General features: G+C 26.5%; 2 protein-coding genes across 4 annotated transcripts; both read left to right on the forward strand.

Moving 5' to 3' along the window:
• Positions 1-499: 499 nt before the first annotated feature.
• On the forward strand, positions 500-3,317 carry LOC111314692 (P-loop containing nucleoside triphosphate hydrolases superfamily protein). 3 transcript variants are annotated; one of them, XM_022916303.2, is made up of 5 exons: positions 501-751; positions 866-934; positions 1,027-1,069; positions 2,483-2,562; positions 2,673-3,317. In XM_022916303.2, exons 2-5 carry the CDS (start codon positions 916-918, stop codon positions 3,104-3,106), a joined length of 576 nt encoding a protein of 191 aa, XP_022772038.2. In that variant the 5' UTR covers positions 501-751; positions 866-915; the 3' UTR covers positions 3,107-3,317. The 3 variants fall into 3 exon arrangements, with proteins under 3 accessions (XP_022772039.2, XP_022772038.2, XP_022772040.2); XM_022916304.2 differs by lacking the exon at positions 1,027-1,069 and having other exon boundaries at positions 500-751; positions 2,491-2,562; XM_022916305.2 differs by lacking the exon at positions 1,027-1,069.
• A 4,020-nt stretch (positions 3,318-7,337) lies between these two features.
• LOC111313619 (uncharacterized) lies at positions 7,338-10,772 on the forward strand. The gene is made up of 3 exons (XM_022914291.2): positions 7,338-7,714; positions 9,320-9,557; positions 10,160-10,772. The coding sequence occupies exons 1-3, from the start codon at positions 7,448-7,450 to the stop codon at positions 10,312-10,314; spliced, it is 660 nt and encodes a 219-aa protein (XP_022770026.2). The 5' UTR covers positions 7,338-7,447; the 3' UTR covers positions 10,315-10,772.
• The last annotated feature ends 5,812 nt before the right edge of the window (positions 10,773-16,584 follow it).

Here is a 16,584-nt window from a genome sequence, read left to right on the forward strand (position 1 = left end):
TACAACAAAAAGGACGAATCAAAAGCAAAATAAAAGATGGGCTAAGCCTATCCTCGCAAGCTAGCCAAAATCCTATTGAGCCTGACCCAAGTTAGCTTGGCTGAAGACTGATCCGGCCCACCTACTTCTTTCTTTTTCTTTTTTTTTTTGTCAGATTATTTCAACAATTCATGTAATCTATCAAAATTCAAAATTTAATCTCTTTATTATAATATAATGTTGATTTTATTAATAAGCATTAATTTTATAGACTTTCGGTTAAATTTATTGATGTTATGTTGATATTTTGATATGATAATTTGAATAAATAAAATTAATATTAAATTATATAAATAATTTTATATTTACATTAAAATTTAAATTTTAATCCTTTAATATTATTTATAATTTTTTTGTATAAATTAAATTTGATAATATTAATCTTATTATTATTAATGTAACAAATTACTTTCCACTAATTATTTCAATAAAATAATTTTATTAGATTTTAAAATTTGCTCATTATTTTCTTCCTCTTCTCTTTCTAGCCGGCTCTCTTTCCTCTCAAACTCTCCGCCGCCGGAGGCCCATCATCATTCCCTCTTCCCTTTTCCTTTTTTTTTTTTCAGTGTGTTCCCCCTCCTGCTCTATAATTGGACCCTATTTGAATAGTTTTGCAAGACCAAATCCCAGATTTTCTGGGATCGGGAGTTGTGGTTGTGGTGGCTGGTATGTCCGAGGAAAGGGGATGACAATGGGGCTGTTGACTTTGGTACAAATGCACATTCTACTTTTTTTTTTGTTGACTATTCTATTCTATCTTTTTCCCATCTTCTTTCTCTTTTCATTTTCTTGTTGCTTCCCTGCCTTTACATCTTCTTCTCAGGTTGGTGAATTTCAGTGAAGGAAGGATCGTATCTTATCTTGGACTTAATCATGTCTTTTGATCACAAAGGTTATTTTTATCTGATATTTGCTGTTATTGAGACTCAATTGTTGCATCCCATTCAAATTGCCAATTTATATTTCTTGTATTTCTGTTTGTAGGAAGAGTTATTGTGATTATGGGAGTTAGTGGCTCTGGCAAATCGTAAGCCTTTTTATTATTTCCATCACTTGTTATTCTCCCAACATGTTTCCCTTTGTTATGCAAGTTTCTTGACCTCTTCTTTCATTTATATGTGGAAAAAGAAAAGTTATCCGTTGATTATGTGATAATTTTGTAGTTCATTTGGCAACAACTTTCATCAAAATTATTATACGATAGGTTTGCTGTCCTCCATGAAATGAATGGTTTTGGATAATAATGCTATAGGTTTCCAGAATGATGCCTTTCTTGTAACTTTTAAACCTGCTTTTCTTCTTGATAGTAAAGTTTAAACTTGATATCTTTTGAGGCCAAAATTGAATCTGTTATGCCAGCTGATTTGAAATTTGTTGCTGTAGCAACTTGGAAAGAGGAGCTATGGAGATATTGCATTGAAGGAGAAGTAGACTTACTCTTGTTCTTCATGCCTACATCCTCATAATAACAACATAGCCATTTCCAAGCACAACCCCTACAGCTAATACCAAAACAAATAACAAACTTTGTTGCTTTCTAAATAATTAACAACTGACTGAAGGCTAAACAACTAACAATATGGCTTCTTCATGCATTACTAGCCCAATACTAACTCCAAGCCCATTTCATCTCGTACTGGTCATAACAGCACAATGAAAATGTTTTGCTTTGAATAATTACTCTTTCAATTAGAACTTTCCCAAAAGCTGTATGATTATTTGGTGATAACTGCTCTTCTTTGCACTAAAACTCTCTTACATTATTTTTGTTACAGTTGTAGTTATTGTAGTGGCATGATTAAGCGCTCTGTACATGTTCTTTGTCTAATTCATTCAATTGACAGATGATTCTGATGGAATCATCAAGATTCGATTTATCAGTTGTTCATTATCTTCTTTCTCATTTTCTTGATAATTTGTTTGACTTGACAATAATTACATGCACTCTATGAATTTTGTTAAGTTTTGTTTAGTCGGCACTTTTGCTTCCGAAAACTTCAAAGCAAAAAACATGTTTGGACACAAAAGCAAAAAAAAAAAAAGGGTAATTATACATAAATATTTAATTGTTTTAGATAACAAACTTCTATATAGACTAATATATTATAATTGGTGTTATATTTGAGTGTTTGTCCAGTTCAAATAAATTATGATGTTGCTTTTTACCTTTTGTTTTTTGCTTTATGGTATTTCTTCAAGAAGTAGAAAGCATATAGCAAAAAGTAAGTGGAAAAAGCGTCATCCAAGACAGAGCTTTGATATATTCTGTCAGTCTATAATGGAGATTCAGTTATTAAATTGTACTATTGCAATGCGAACTAGTTTTCTTTTTATTGTTTATTTTTACACTGGTTTCCCATGCCTTTTATATCTCATCTATTACAAAGGTAACACTAAGATCCTGTTGATGCCCTTTGACTGACTTTACGTCTTTAATCAGCACAATAGGTGGTATGTTTGCCAAAGTTTTGAACTGTAGCTTTCTCGATGCTGATGATTTCCATCCACTATCAAACAAAGGTAAAATTGAGCATGTATTCACCTTTATTCTCTTTTTTTTTTTTTTTTTCCATCTATAGGGTTAAATTTGTTAACTGTCTTTTAACATTTGTATTCATCTAAACACGCAGGAAAGATGCGCCAAGGTATTCCTCTCTCAGAGGAGGATCGGATTCCATGGCTGGAAATGCTACGGGATGTTCTCAAAGAGAACTTAGTAGGTAGAAAAACTGTGATACTTGGGTGTTCTGCTCTGCAAAAACATTACAGAGAAATTCTAAGATCTGCTGATGCTGCTTATGTGCATGGCAGCTATGCCAGTAGAGTGCAGTTTGTTCTATTGGATGCTCAGGCCGAGGTTATTGCTGGTCGGCTTGAGAAAAGAGCCGCAGAAGGGAAGCATTTCATGCCAGTAACACTTCTGCAATCCCAACTAGACTTGCTTCACATAGATGACGCTGAGGGGATATTTAAGGTTGATGCTACATTGAGCCCTCAAGCCATTGTAAGCACAATACAAGCATTGTTGTTCTCTGAACAACCCATGGATAAACAGTGCTTTTAGGAATTCCCAATGAAATGTTCACATCTTGACTTGCATCACTGTGTTCTACCAATGGATCAAAACCATTGTAAGTAATTTGTTTTAACAACAAACCTTTGTAATTTATGTTGAAGAAAACCATTTGAAAAAGGAGATGATAATTGGATGCTCCCTAATAAAGCTTTTTGCGGGTAAGTTCGTTATAAATAAAAATTTCACGGCTTTCAAATTATGTATTGAAATTTGAGAATCAATTTCGACGTGGATTAATGGTACTGTTGATTTAGGCTTTTATTTGTTTTACGAAAATTGACTTTGAAATTAACAATTTTTGTGAATACTATATTATGAACTCGTGCCACGCTATGGGTAATTGTAAACTATATATATTTTTAATGTGAAATTTAAAAGATATAACGAAATGTAGATGAAAATTGAAAATGAGAGAGTGAGAGAGAGAGCTTATAGATCTAGAAAGAGTGTAGGTGTTTGGCTGAAGAGAAAGAGTGAAGTGGAAAGAATAGATGTGGAGAGAGTTGCGTAATAAAATAAAAATTAACAAAATATACTATGAAGTTACCATTTAAAGTTAGAATCAAAAAGTGGAAAGAGGATATTTTAACAATGAAAAGGGACAGCTTTAATTTACTGGTATTGATTTGAAATAAACTTTTTGCTTGGGCTTGACATTTTAAGAAGTTAAACTTTTAATTAGAAACTAAATAATAATAGAGAACTACAATCAACAGCAAAACCAACTTCATCGTAGCAGTATCACAATCCAATAAAGAACTTATTTAAAACAAATATCATTACTACGATAAAAGAACAATAAAAAAAATTAAAAAAAAAACTAATCTCAAAGTTAATTTATAGAATTTCTTCAACAATCTCAACAATAAAAAAAAAAAAAAAAAATTCTCAAAACCAATCTAACAACTCAAGCACAGAAAAACGAAATTGGATTTCTGCTTTAAAAGTCTAGTAACTTTTTATGCATCATCCAAACATCCTGTTCATTATACCTAGGTTGGTTCTCTCCATGATTTAGCTGCCAAATTATCCTATGCCTTTAGCTTTTAAAAGTGAAAGATCAATCTATTGCGAATAAACGTACGTAATGGTTTCATAACTTCTCACTACTTTTTTTTTTTTTTTTTGAGGTAATATAAAATAAGACAGTAAAATAATAAAAACTGAACAAATAGAAAATAAGACTGTTCATGTATTATGTGCTCTTATAAAGAGCTATTAAAAGACAAACAGCAAATGCAGATTAATGTTTTGATTTTAAGGCAACTATAAAATGATTATAGCATCTAAATTTCTTGACAAACACAAAATTATAAAGAAAGAAACTTACCTCAATTTGACCATTTTAGCCTAATTGAAATGCCTTTCCAATAGATCTTTTGCTGAGAAATTCTTAAACTAATTGCCCATCTTAAATGCAAGAAATAGAAAAGTTAGCCCATTCTAAGAAAGGAAAACCACATTTCAAATTGCTTCTTCTGGTTTCAAAAACTATTACAGCAATGCTAATGAACATGCAACTATCTTAATTTATAAAAAAATTTAAAAAAAAAAAAAAAGCATAAGATTCAAAGGTTAATGAAAGATTAACATAACAACAATACAAAATGCATATGATATGCAACCAACCAGATTAAATAAGATATAAACTGAAAGAAAAAAATAGTAAAAGCTAATCTTAGAAATAAAAACTCATGCTCATGGTATTACTCAAATGGGCATTACTCAATCGAAAGTTTATAAGAGAACATTGGACTTATTTAGTTTTACTGTTGTTCATTAATTCAATTTTAAAGGTTTAAAACATGTCCATTGGTTGTTTTGTATTGATTTTGTGTTAAGTATCAGCTAAAAGTCAATAATTTCAAATTTAAGACATAAATTTATCTGAGAAAGAAAAGAAAAAAAAATGCAGAAAAAGAAAAAATGACAAAAAAAGAAAATTAAGGAAATATTAAAAAAAAAAAAAAAAAAAAAGGTGCTTACCTTGATTTGCATCTGAAATAAAAGTGAAACAAAAATATCCTGTAAATGTTGAAAAATTGAAATTTTAGAATTGATTTGATACAAAATCACATGGAAAATTTTTGACATAATAAAGAGCAATAACGAAAGAATAATAATAATCATATCTTATGCGTAATCTCTTATTGATTATCAGATTCAATATAAAAGCCAAATTCAAAATAAAATAATTGAATAATAAAAAAACATATGTAAGGTAAGAAAAATGAAGAACAATAAAAACAAAAGAGAACGGAAGTGTGTGAAAGAAAGAATAAAAAAGAAAATAGCTTTTCCTTTGAAACTTTTTAGAAAGCCTCCGCATTCTTTCTTATCTCACTCGTCCCTCCTTTTTCTTCAAATCTTGAAGTTTCTTCTCTTCTCAAAATTTTATTTTATTTTATTTTCTTTTTTAATTTTAATTGAAGGTAACAACATTAAAAGACATGGGACAAATGTAAATACATGTCTAAAACCTAAAAAGACGATTTTATCATTATTTTCTGTGCCAACGAAAAGATGACAAATGGCAAAAAATTCATAATTTTTAATGAACAATGCTGATTTATGGATTACTTTCTATTTATTGCTTAGCTTTGTGATGGTTGATTAGGCCCAAAAAGTTTTCATCTCATGGATGTTTTAGATTACAACAAAATATTTGACAGCAATCACTAAATTTTAATTTATAATAAATAAATAAATAAATATTATCCAAAATAAAATTAATAATCTGTATTAAATAACTCAACTCGGTTGTTTCATTCGCAATTGTAATGATTGAAATAAAAATCACAATATCAAATTAAATCTTAATACATTTCATTCATTAGATTAAAGTATGATTTTCGATGGGAAAATGAAATTTGGCACAAGTCTAACCAAAAATAAATAAGGGCACCAATGTGATGGGAAGCCAATAGATGAAAAACGAATCATTTCTTTAAGATAATAAACACTTCGGTTTTGATTTAATCCAAGTCCTGAATTTAAATTACTAAAATTTCGCCTGCTAAGTTAGGGTCGGCTGTTATTCATCAAAAAATATTTTTTTTTTAATATATTTACGATTGTTGTAAAATAAAAATATAAAATTAACTCATACTTGAGATCTTATAAGAATATTAAATTAAAAAATAACTATAATATTTAATTTTTTAATAAGATCTTTCACTTTTGATTTGATCATAAAATAAGAATGTTAATTTTATCCATATTTAATGAGAAACTTAATTTTTTTTATTATATTATGAGTATGAAAATATGAATATATATAATTTTTAATTTTTATTTGGTACAAAAATGAAAACAAATAATATAACACCCATATACATACCTTATATATATATTTATATATATATTTATTAAATAATATAAATTATTATTTTAAATTAATAAAAAATAATATATTTTTATTAAAAAAATATATGTATATATATTTATAAAAAATTTATTTAAATATACAAGATAAAAATTAAAAAATTAAAAAAATAAATTTTTATTTTTATTTTTAAAAAAAATTATAAGGATAAAAATTATCTATATCTATCAAATACTCATACAAATAAATATAATCTAAAAATCTAAAAATTTAAATTTAAATAAATTTAAAATATCTATTAAATATAAAAACAGAAATATATATAATAAAAAAATTAAAAAAAAAAAAAAATTATCCCACCCATTAGCATCTCAAATCGAAAGTCTTGAATCATAATTACTAGATTTTAGCTCTTCGCACTTACTGTTATTCATCAATGTTGTTTGTTTTTAATATATTATGATTATTTTAATATAAAGATAAAAATAATAATCAACATTTAGAATATTATAAAATATTAAAGTTTTAAAAAATAAATATAATATTTAATACGTTACGATTACATTTCAATTGTTGATTTTTCTTACTATATTATAAGCAATATATATTTTTTATTATTATTCGCTCAATTGTATGATTTTTTTCATTTTATTGTAAATTATAAACATTTTAATAAAAACATTTAAAACTAAAAATAAAAATATAAGAAAAGAAAAAAAGTTATTTCATTGAAGATTTTGTTTTAAATTTTGTTTCTTGTTTGTATATCTTTCTATGCTTGTTTTTAAATTTTTTATTTTATTCCTGTAAACTCCGGTTAACATTGCCTTAATAATAATTATAATAATAATAATAATAATAAAAACAATCGCCATCATTAACAAATTGAAAAATAAATCCCAACGGCCAACCAGAAAATTTTAGTTCTATACTACGTGTCGTTGGAGCTGAGCTCATCTTCTCTCTTCTATCTTCAAGCTTCAATCTTCAACTTGCAGTCAGCAATGGCGGAGCAAATTAACGGCCTTGCCGTAGACAAAAACAACTGTGGCCATACGGAGGAAACGCTCTACGGCGTTCTCCTCTCTTTGATTTCGATGATCATCTTCCCTGATGCATCGTCATCGGCATCAACTCCACTGCTACAGCGGATCAAGATCTCTGTTTCAGAGAATGGGCCTCGTCTCAGTGAAGCCTCCAAAAACACTGGCCGGACTGTTCAGTTGTGGACTCGTAGAGGCAGCCCCCTTCGTGCTCTTCTCGTCATTTCTGTGAGGAGTTTTTTTAATTATTTAATTAAATAATTTCTTGCTGTTTTTGTCTTGCTTTACAATTGACAAATTATTAAAAAATTATGTGAATTTAAGCCTAATGTCGAAGCGTTAAGCTTCCCCTAGTTGTTGCTTTGATTTTGATTTTCAAATTTCAAAGTGAAATGCAAAATGGGAGCTATATGTTAAACAATCAAAGATTAAACATTTCATTTCTTCGAACTACAACATTCATGATTTTACTGCTATGCCGAAAATGGTGTTAGAGTTGGTGTTATATTTTTAATTTTTTGTTCCTTTTTAATCAAATATGATTTGCTTTAGAGCAACTTTTAAAGAAGCAAGAAGCAATAACAACAAGCTAATTAAGCCTTAATGAGTATGGTTTTGCAGGGATGTGGAGGATTATGATCATTGGGATGAGAGATAGGTAGTTAAGTTGACAGATTGCAAACACCATGGAGCTACTTTTGATTTTGAGAAAAACATCCTCAATGTGCGTGTGTGTACATCAGCGCATATGTGCGTGTTGGGTGGAGAGAGAGAGGCTCGAAGAGATGAAACTATGTTGTTTCCAATGATTGACTATATATATATATATATATATATATATATATATATATGTTTCTCTTGAATAAGCAAAAGCAAGGTTATAGGGAACAAAAATCTGAAATGAAGAGTACAAATGAGAGAATAGTTTTAAATCAAATAGTTAATAATCGAAGATCCTATAAATGAGTGTTTGTTTACTTTGTCATGTGCTCTTGAGGAAAAGTGTGAACAGTTGCAAAGATCATGTGAACAGTTTCTTCCAGAGTTCATTTAAGACTGTCCTAAGATGTATAAAGAAAAACACATCATTTTAGACGCTTGGATGAGTCTTGTTGTTGTTGTTGTCAAACACCTTACTATGAAAGGTGGAATCATAAAGAATGTTTTACTTGTGATTTGGAAGGATGCAAGGGCCCTATATTTTAAAGTAGGATAATGGTTACAGCCAAATTGCCAAAATGGACATTGGCAGCTGGAGTCGATGACATATAAAGTGTTGATGGGTTGAATCTCCTATAGTGTTTGAACATTCAATGATATATGAAATTTCACTACCAGTTTCTTCCTTTTACTTCAAATTTTTGGATGCTTACACCTAAACTTAATTCAACTTCCCTGCTGCAAATTTTCTTTCTGAATTGGGCATAGTAGTATATACTTTCCCTGCCATTTCTCTTGTCCCAACAAGCTTTTTTCTTAGCTTGATTTTTCCTGACACTGACATGGAAAACTTGAATTCATAATTGTTGCAACTTATTTTATAGCTGAGTTACATTTGGTGGTATGAGTTTAGAATTGCTTTTGTGCTTTCTGGACTTTATAACTTTTCTCCCTTTGTCCCTCCAACTTCTTTGTGTATCTCTTGTACACCAAGCTGCTCTTCTTTCTTGCAACTTATACTGATATCTAGTTATGACAAATAAGTGACCTTTGATTTTAATCAATATATTAGCGTGCTTCTCTTGCCCTTATTCTTGTCTCATGTCAGCTGCTTCCCTTAATTCACATTCTTCAGAATTCCTCTGATTTTTCCTTTTACCAACACTTCTGCAGGTTGGGACTATTACTCTTCTTACCTTGGCAGGATTGCTTGTATTTATGCTTTTCTTTCTGGCCGCAACTGTCAATGTTATCATCATCTCTCTCCTCATCTCTTTGGCTGTTGCAGGAGGCTTCTTGGCTCTTTTCTTTACCTGTGTAACTGCTATTTATGTTGGGGCCTTATCTGTTGCTGCTTTTGTTATTTCTATTGCAACAATTTCAGCAATTGTAGCTGTTCTTGTAGCTACAGGTATATCTCTTTAAGCATCTATTTTAGTTTTTTCTTTGCTTCATTCTTATGAATTTCAAGATTTTGTTCTTTCTATTTATAACATGCAATTTTCATGCTTGGCTTAGAAACTACAAGATGAAGCCTTTTCACTTATTTCTTTATTTAGGGTTGAACCTTTTTCTTTATAAATTTTTGCTGGAACCTATGACCATGAGTTTGCATGCTCATACACAGTGGTTCCCGTGTTTTTTTGGCATTTCTAATTCGTGCTATTCTGGTGTTTCATGTCCTCCTAATTGAAATGGGATAAGATGTTTCAATGCCAAAGTTGAGATTCTTCCTAGTGCACATTCTGGTAGTTTTGTTATTGAGTGTTATCTGCACAGTTTTTTGTCTCTTTTGCGCCAATTGCTGTCTTTTTGGGACACTGTTAACCATTGTTATGCTAATGTGGTAATCTTAAGTAATCGTGGTGTACCAGGTCTTCTTAGTTGCTATCTCAAGCTGTTTCAACATGAGGCTTTTGAGATTCTTCATATTGAAAATTGTTTTAGGCTTTTAATTATGCAACTTAAATTTCTGGACTAGTGCTTATCCATTGATATTTCCATATCAATCAGGTTGGGTTGGATTCTTTTGGGCTGTATGGTTGGGTACTAAGAAAAGTATGGGCTTCGCTAAGCACTCGTTAAGCATGACTGGATCAGTTCTTTCAGCTTGTTCTTCCAAACGGCATGCTCCTCGGTACCAGGAACTGGACAAAGCTTCTGATTGAAATGCTTTGGTGAACATAACCACCAATCTTCTCTTCCAATCCTAGATGTTTTCGATATTTGTACAAGTTTTCCGCTTGTGCTGATGTTTTTGACAACTTCTGGGCATGTATATGTTGTAAGATGATGTTGCTTGGTCGTCAATCAGAAGCTTGTTTGCCAATTTAGCAATGGTTGCAGAATCATAGGTAATGATATGGTATTACTGTCTGTCTAAACCATGTAGTCTGCTTGCGGTATGATGTTCGATTTTACTCTTTATATTCACTTTGATTTTAGTTAGCCTATCTTGAGTGACAACCTTTTGGTGTCAAAAGTGTCCTTAGTGTTTGGAGTGCATTCCTTTATTGATGAATGGTTTGTTTACTTGTTCCCTTTGATGGATGGATGCTTAGCTTGTAGCAGAAACAATGACCGTTATGAATCTTTTGTATATTAAACTGGATGGATTTTCGTGTGATCACAGGTGTTTTCTAACTTGTTTTTTTTTTTCTGATAAATTAGAAAATGGGTGTTCTGCAAATATGTTGTAAATCATTGTAGTTATGCCTGATTTAACCAAGTTAGGCAAGTAGTAATCCTGATCATATTCCTTTTAATGATCTTTAAATTGATTTAAAACTTAGCGGTACATTATCCCTCAAAGGACATGTCAATTCCTTTTTAGTGATTATCAATTGTAGGTCTTCAAGGAAAACTCTTGGAGGGCGTTCGATGATGATTATTTAAAAAATTATGTATTTTATACATGGTAATTAGATCATCATGCTCGATAAGCATTCGGTAATTTTATATGTTAGTAATTTTGGATCATCAAAATGATCGGATCACTACTTTTTAAGTAATTTAACTCTCACATATATAATGGAAAACTTTCATTACTAAAGTAAAGTGATATGCAAAATTAACAATAGTCAATATTACTCATTTAATATATGAATTATAAATTTTTTTTTAAAATTATAATTATTTTATATTATAAGTTTTTATACTTTTAAAATTAATATTTAATGTAATAAGTTCAAAGATAATTTGTGTGTTTTCTTTTAACTTTTTTTAATGTTATATATATAAGATAAGCTTTTTATTTTTCTTTTGTTATGATTTTAATAGATTTATTTTATTTTATAATTCAAATGATTTTTACATAATTCCTATTATAAAAACTAGTTTGCCTATAAATAAATATATTCATTAATTTAATAATTTAATTATATTTTATTACGAAATAAATAGAATTTTATTAATATTTCACAAATTATTATAGTTAAACAACACAAATTATTAAGTTTAACTTAAATACATCTTGTGGTTTTAAACGAAGGGTTAGTGTCACTTTCAGTTTGAAAAATGATACATATACTAAAATGATACATATTAACCTTGTACCTCTCTTCTATTATCACTTGGTTAAAAAAATCTATGTATTTTTTTTTAGAATTTTATTGTGGGATATTTGATTACAATGTTTAGTTTAATGTAATCTAATTGTAAGAAGAAATGACAGATTCTCAATAATATCTGAAGTTTCGAAATCAAAAATCTATTTTTTCTTGTGGTATTATAAGATTTTGAGGAAAAAAATTACGTTATTTTCAAATTTGATCTGAATAAAAAAATTATGAAATAGTCATTATTATTTTGAAAATTATATTTAGAAGTGACTGCAAATCAATTGTAAATTTCTGTTGTTAAATTTTTTTTTATATAGTAATTAATGGTGTTTGGCATAGAAAAAGCTTTAAATAATTCCTTAAAAAAATTAATCGGTATTATTTAAAGCGTTTTTTAGCTAAAAACGCCTTAAATAATTTAAAATAAAAGTAATCTCAAAAACAAATTAAATAATCTCTTAAAAAAATTGATCAGCATTATTTAAGGCGTTTTTCTGACCAAAAACGTTTTAAATAACTCAATTAAAAAATTAAAAAAAATTAATCCCCAAAGAAATACTCTAAAGGAAAGGATCAAATTTATAATTTTATAAGTAATAGCTGTATGCTCTATTTCAATTTTTTTATATTTTATCTCTTAAATCTTGTAAGTAATGAAAGAGATTATTTAAAGTATTTTTAATCAAAAACGCCTTAAACAATATGATCCAAAAAATTGAAGGATATTATTTAAGATGTTTTTTTACTAAAAATACCTTAAAATAATCCCCTTAAAAATTAAAAGGCCAAAAAGAATGGTTTTATTAACAATCTTATGGTTAATAACCACATATTCTAATCAACTGAGCTACTTCAGTTTTTATATATTTTATCTCTTAAATCTTATAAGTAATTAAAGAGATTATTTAAGATATTTTTAGTAAAAAAACGCTTTAAATAATAAGGTTTAAAAAAATAAAAAATATTATTTAAGGTTTTTTTTACCCAAAATATCTTAAATAATTTTCTTTAAAAAAATTAAAAATTATATAAGACGTTTTTAATTAAAAACCCCTTAAATAATATTCATAAAAAAATTAAAGAGTATTATTTAAAATATTTTTTATTAAAAATACCTTAAATAATCCTTATTAAAAAAATATTAAAGATTATTTAAAACGTTTTTAATCTAAAAGTACTTTAAATAATCTTTTTTTTTCAAATAAAGAGATTATTTAAGATGTTTACCAATTAGAAACACTTTAAATAATCATCAATATTTTTTATTGATGATATTTTATAAATAAAACAGTAATCAAATAAAATATTTATTTTATTTTGTTGTTAAAGGAATCATTAATCATTTAAGTATTTATTATTAATAAAAATTAATAAAAAATTACCATCATATATATTAAGAAGATTATAGTAATTATTTAAAAATTAATATATATAAATTTTTTCTAATTAAACAAATGAATCTAAACATAAGATGTTTTGAAATAAAAAAAAAAAACTTCAGGGTATTACATTTTTTCATAAATTACACTTTTCACTAAAATCTAATATTTCATAAATCAAATATCTTTTTAAGGTTTTTTAAAATATTAACATACAAAGGATGATAACGAAAGTGTGACATCACGTGTTATTTTTTAAAATTAATTAAATTATGTAAAAAATTTTTGATTATGTTAAAATAGAAAATTTAGTATTTGTATTGTAATTTATATAAATTTAATTTTTTTATTATTTTAGTTTAATAATTTTAATTTAATTACTAATTTAATTAATTTTTTATTATTAAAAATTAATGTGATCATTGATGTAATATTGTGATTGTTGACTTTGTTAACTTGGTGTTGATTTTTTTTTTTTTGTAAGATAAATTCATTTCCAATAGTTCACACAATCTCGCAACACAGTGTACTCGAATTAGGTGGGGCACACCTCGTACGAATATTTGGTTTCCATGTTCTGAGCTGCCATCCGCGCTAACTTATGCGCTGCGTCAGTCGCTTCTCGATGAACAAAGTTGGCCTTCCACTGCAGTAACCTGGTCAGTTTTTCTTCTACTTCCATTATCTGATATCCCACCACAGACAGATTAAGGACATGTGGGCCTGAAATCTGAGCGATGATACCTTTTCGTCTCCCTCCAATGCATAGTGATGTGAGTTTGTGTCAAAGATAAAATTAATTGTTAAATTATATAAATAATTTATGTATTTATATAAATTTTAAATTTTAAATTTTTTGTATAATTTTATAAAAATTTTATTATTGTATAAGTTAAATTTAATAATATTAGTCCAATTATTAATAAATTTTTTTTTTAATTTTTAAAAAACCAAATTTTATTTTTTAAAAAAACAATATTACAAAATTTTTAGAAATTTTTCATATTTTTAAAATATTAAATTTAATTTTTTAAAAATATTTTAATTTTTTAACAATTCGTTTTTTTAAAATTTTTTTAAATCAGATTTTTTTAAAAAAAAATTTAATATTTTGAATGTTTTAGAAATTTCCTAGAGTTTTTAAAATATTAAATTTACTTTTTTCAATATTTTAATTTTTAAAAATAAATTCTTATTTTGAATTTTTTTATTTTTCAAAATTTTGACATTTTATTAAATCAAAATACTTAATTTTTTTGTTTAATCTTTTATGTTTTTAAAATTTTTTTTAATTTTTAGTATTTAAATGAATAAATAAATAAATTATATAAAAAATAGGTATTTAGAATTGGTATATTTGAGGTGTAAGAAAATAAAAATATGGGGTAAAACAAAGTAACAACGGATAACTTCTTATTACGATTTATTTTTAATTGTTCAACATAAAAAAAATATGTAAAAAATTTTTAAAACTTATAAACTATTTTGAAAAGCACAAAAGAATGTAAAAAAATATAAAAAAAATTATATAAAAACTTCAAAAAATTACAAAAAAACTAAAATTAAATATTTTCTTGATCTTGAAATATTTGCCACTACTTGAGTTTAACATTTCGATTTGTCTTGATTCTTTGCGTATTCATGTCGATAATTTGCTCAATCAATGATGTTTGTTAGCCTTTCGATGGTTAGGGTCTAGAAATCTCCAAATTATTTTTCTTCCATTTTTTTTATCCGACTTTTCTAACAAAATATATCATCATTTTTTTTGTTTGAAATAAATTAATTAAAAGTTGCTATTACTGGTGACATTAAATTTTTTTAATCCTTGTCTTAAAAAATAAATCATTTTATCGGTCTAAATTGGATCGTATCAACCAATCACTAATATGTACTTCAATCAATGAATACATCATTAACTGTAACGGATGAATTTAACCACCATTTACTTCTGGACGAAAATTGGAAAACGAAAACATTAGAAGTGCTTGTTATATTGAAATTAATATAAAGGGATTAAGTCTGCATTTTAACTATAATATAAGGTTTGCCCGCCTTATTTTTTATTTGTTGCCATTCCATTAAACACTAGGCATCCAGAAAAGAAAAAAATAATAATATTTGAAGAGCACTGATTACTTACAATGTCACCACAGACGGATCTCAATCTTAATTAAGAGGTCAAACTAATTTTATTTTATTCATTTACATAAAATAAATATATAATTATAGGTGTAATCAAAATACTAGAAATAAAATGACAAATTCACATAATTTTAAGTTTAAAATAAATTAAAAAAATAAACATGACATGAATTCAGATTACGTAATAGTAGAGCACATATTATAAAATTAAAATATTAATATCTGATTAAATTTTTTAAAAATATAAAATTAATCAATAAATTTAAATGACTTATAAATTATAAATTTGTCTAAAAGTTGGGTTATCTATTTTAGCCCAAAAAATTTCTTAAAGTTTGAAAATATTTAAAAATAAATATTAAGCTTGTTAAATGGGTTTATGGTTTAAATTGAATTTCAATTTAAAAAACAGATCAAGCCTTGAGCATAACATTTAAAATCCAAACTCAACTAATCCAATAATTATATATATATATATTATATTTATAATTATATTATTACATAAAAATAAATAGATAATTAAATAATGTGTACATTTTAATATGATATGTCTACATGTACCTAATTTCACTCAAATACTAAATTAAATTAACAAAATTATTTTTTATTTTTTTATTAATTATTTATTTTATCCTAATTAATATTTATTACAAAATTTATTTTTATTATTTATCTGAAAAAAAATTATAATTTGAATGAACTTGAATGGGTATGAACTTCTTTTCATTTTAAAATCAAGTTTGGATAACAAACGAATCAAATTGAACCAAATCAAAACAAATATAATATATATTAATATCATATTTAAATCCAACTTAAATTTTATTCGATTCAATCTATAAACAAGTTTAATAAATCAATGTTATTTTCACAATCTTTCAATATATTAAAGATAAATTCCTTAATTCTTTTTCACACTATTATTATATTTGAATAATAAAAAAACAATATTGATAATTAATTTATTAAATAATGTATATTAAAATAAAAAATACCTTAAGAAATAGAAGTGGAGGCTTTTTAGATCGTAAATGTTGTAGTTAATCTAAATTAATAACTACAAATTATTTTGGACCTTTTACCTTTTTGTTTGTAAAAGTAATTGCAAGAAAAAGTACAGAATAAAAAAAATAAGAAAATATGAAAGAGTTTCAAAGTGCCATTCGAAAAAAAAAACCTTCTAGAACCAATTAATAGGTATAAATATGTCTGCAAACAGAGTTTTTTTTTTTTTTTTTTCAAAATAAATATCTCTCACGTTATTTTCATACACATTTCAAGGGATTTTATATTTTTTTTTTATCAAAATTATCCCAAAGAAACCACGAAAAAATCAGGAAGGTACACCAAAATA

Source organism: Durio zibethinus, chromosome 23 (genome assembly GCF_047325235.1).
Source record: "Durio zibethinus cultivar Kanyao isolate XHJ-2024 chromosome 23, ASM4732523v1, whole genome shotgun sequence".
NCBI classification, from domain to species: domain Eukaryota; kingdom Viridiplantae; phylum Streptophyta; class Magnoliopsida; order Malvales; family Malvaceae; genus Durio; species Durio zibethinus.

Bases quoted from the DNA above. Each gene is read 5' to 3' on its own strand.
- LOC111313619 (XM_022914291.2), top strand. From the start codon at position 7,448: ATGGCGGAGCAAATTAACGGCCTTGCCGTAGACAAAAACAACTGTGGC. The intron at 7,715-9,319 runs GTGAGGAGTTTT...ACACTTCTGCAG, and splicing joins GTGCTCTTCTCGTCATTTCT to GTTGGGACTATTACTCTTCT. The intron at 9,558-10,159 runs GTATATCTCTTT...CATATCAATCAG, and splicing joins AGCTGTTCTTGTAGCTACAG to GTTGGGTTGGATTCTTTTGG.
- LOC111314692 (XM_022916303.2), top strand. The intron at 1,070-2,482 runs GTAAGCCTTTTT...GTCTTTAATCAG, and splicing joins GTTAGTGGCTCTGGCAAATC to CACAATAGGTGGTATGTTTG. The intron at 2,563-2,672 runs GTAAAATTGAGC...CTAAACACGCAG, and splicing joins CCATCCACTATCAAACAAAG to GAAAGATGCGCCAAGGTATT.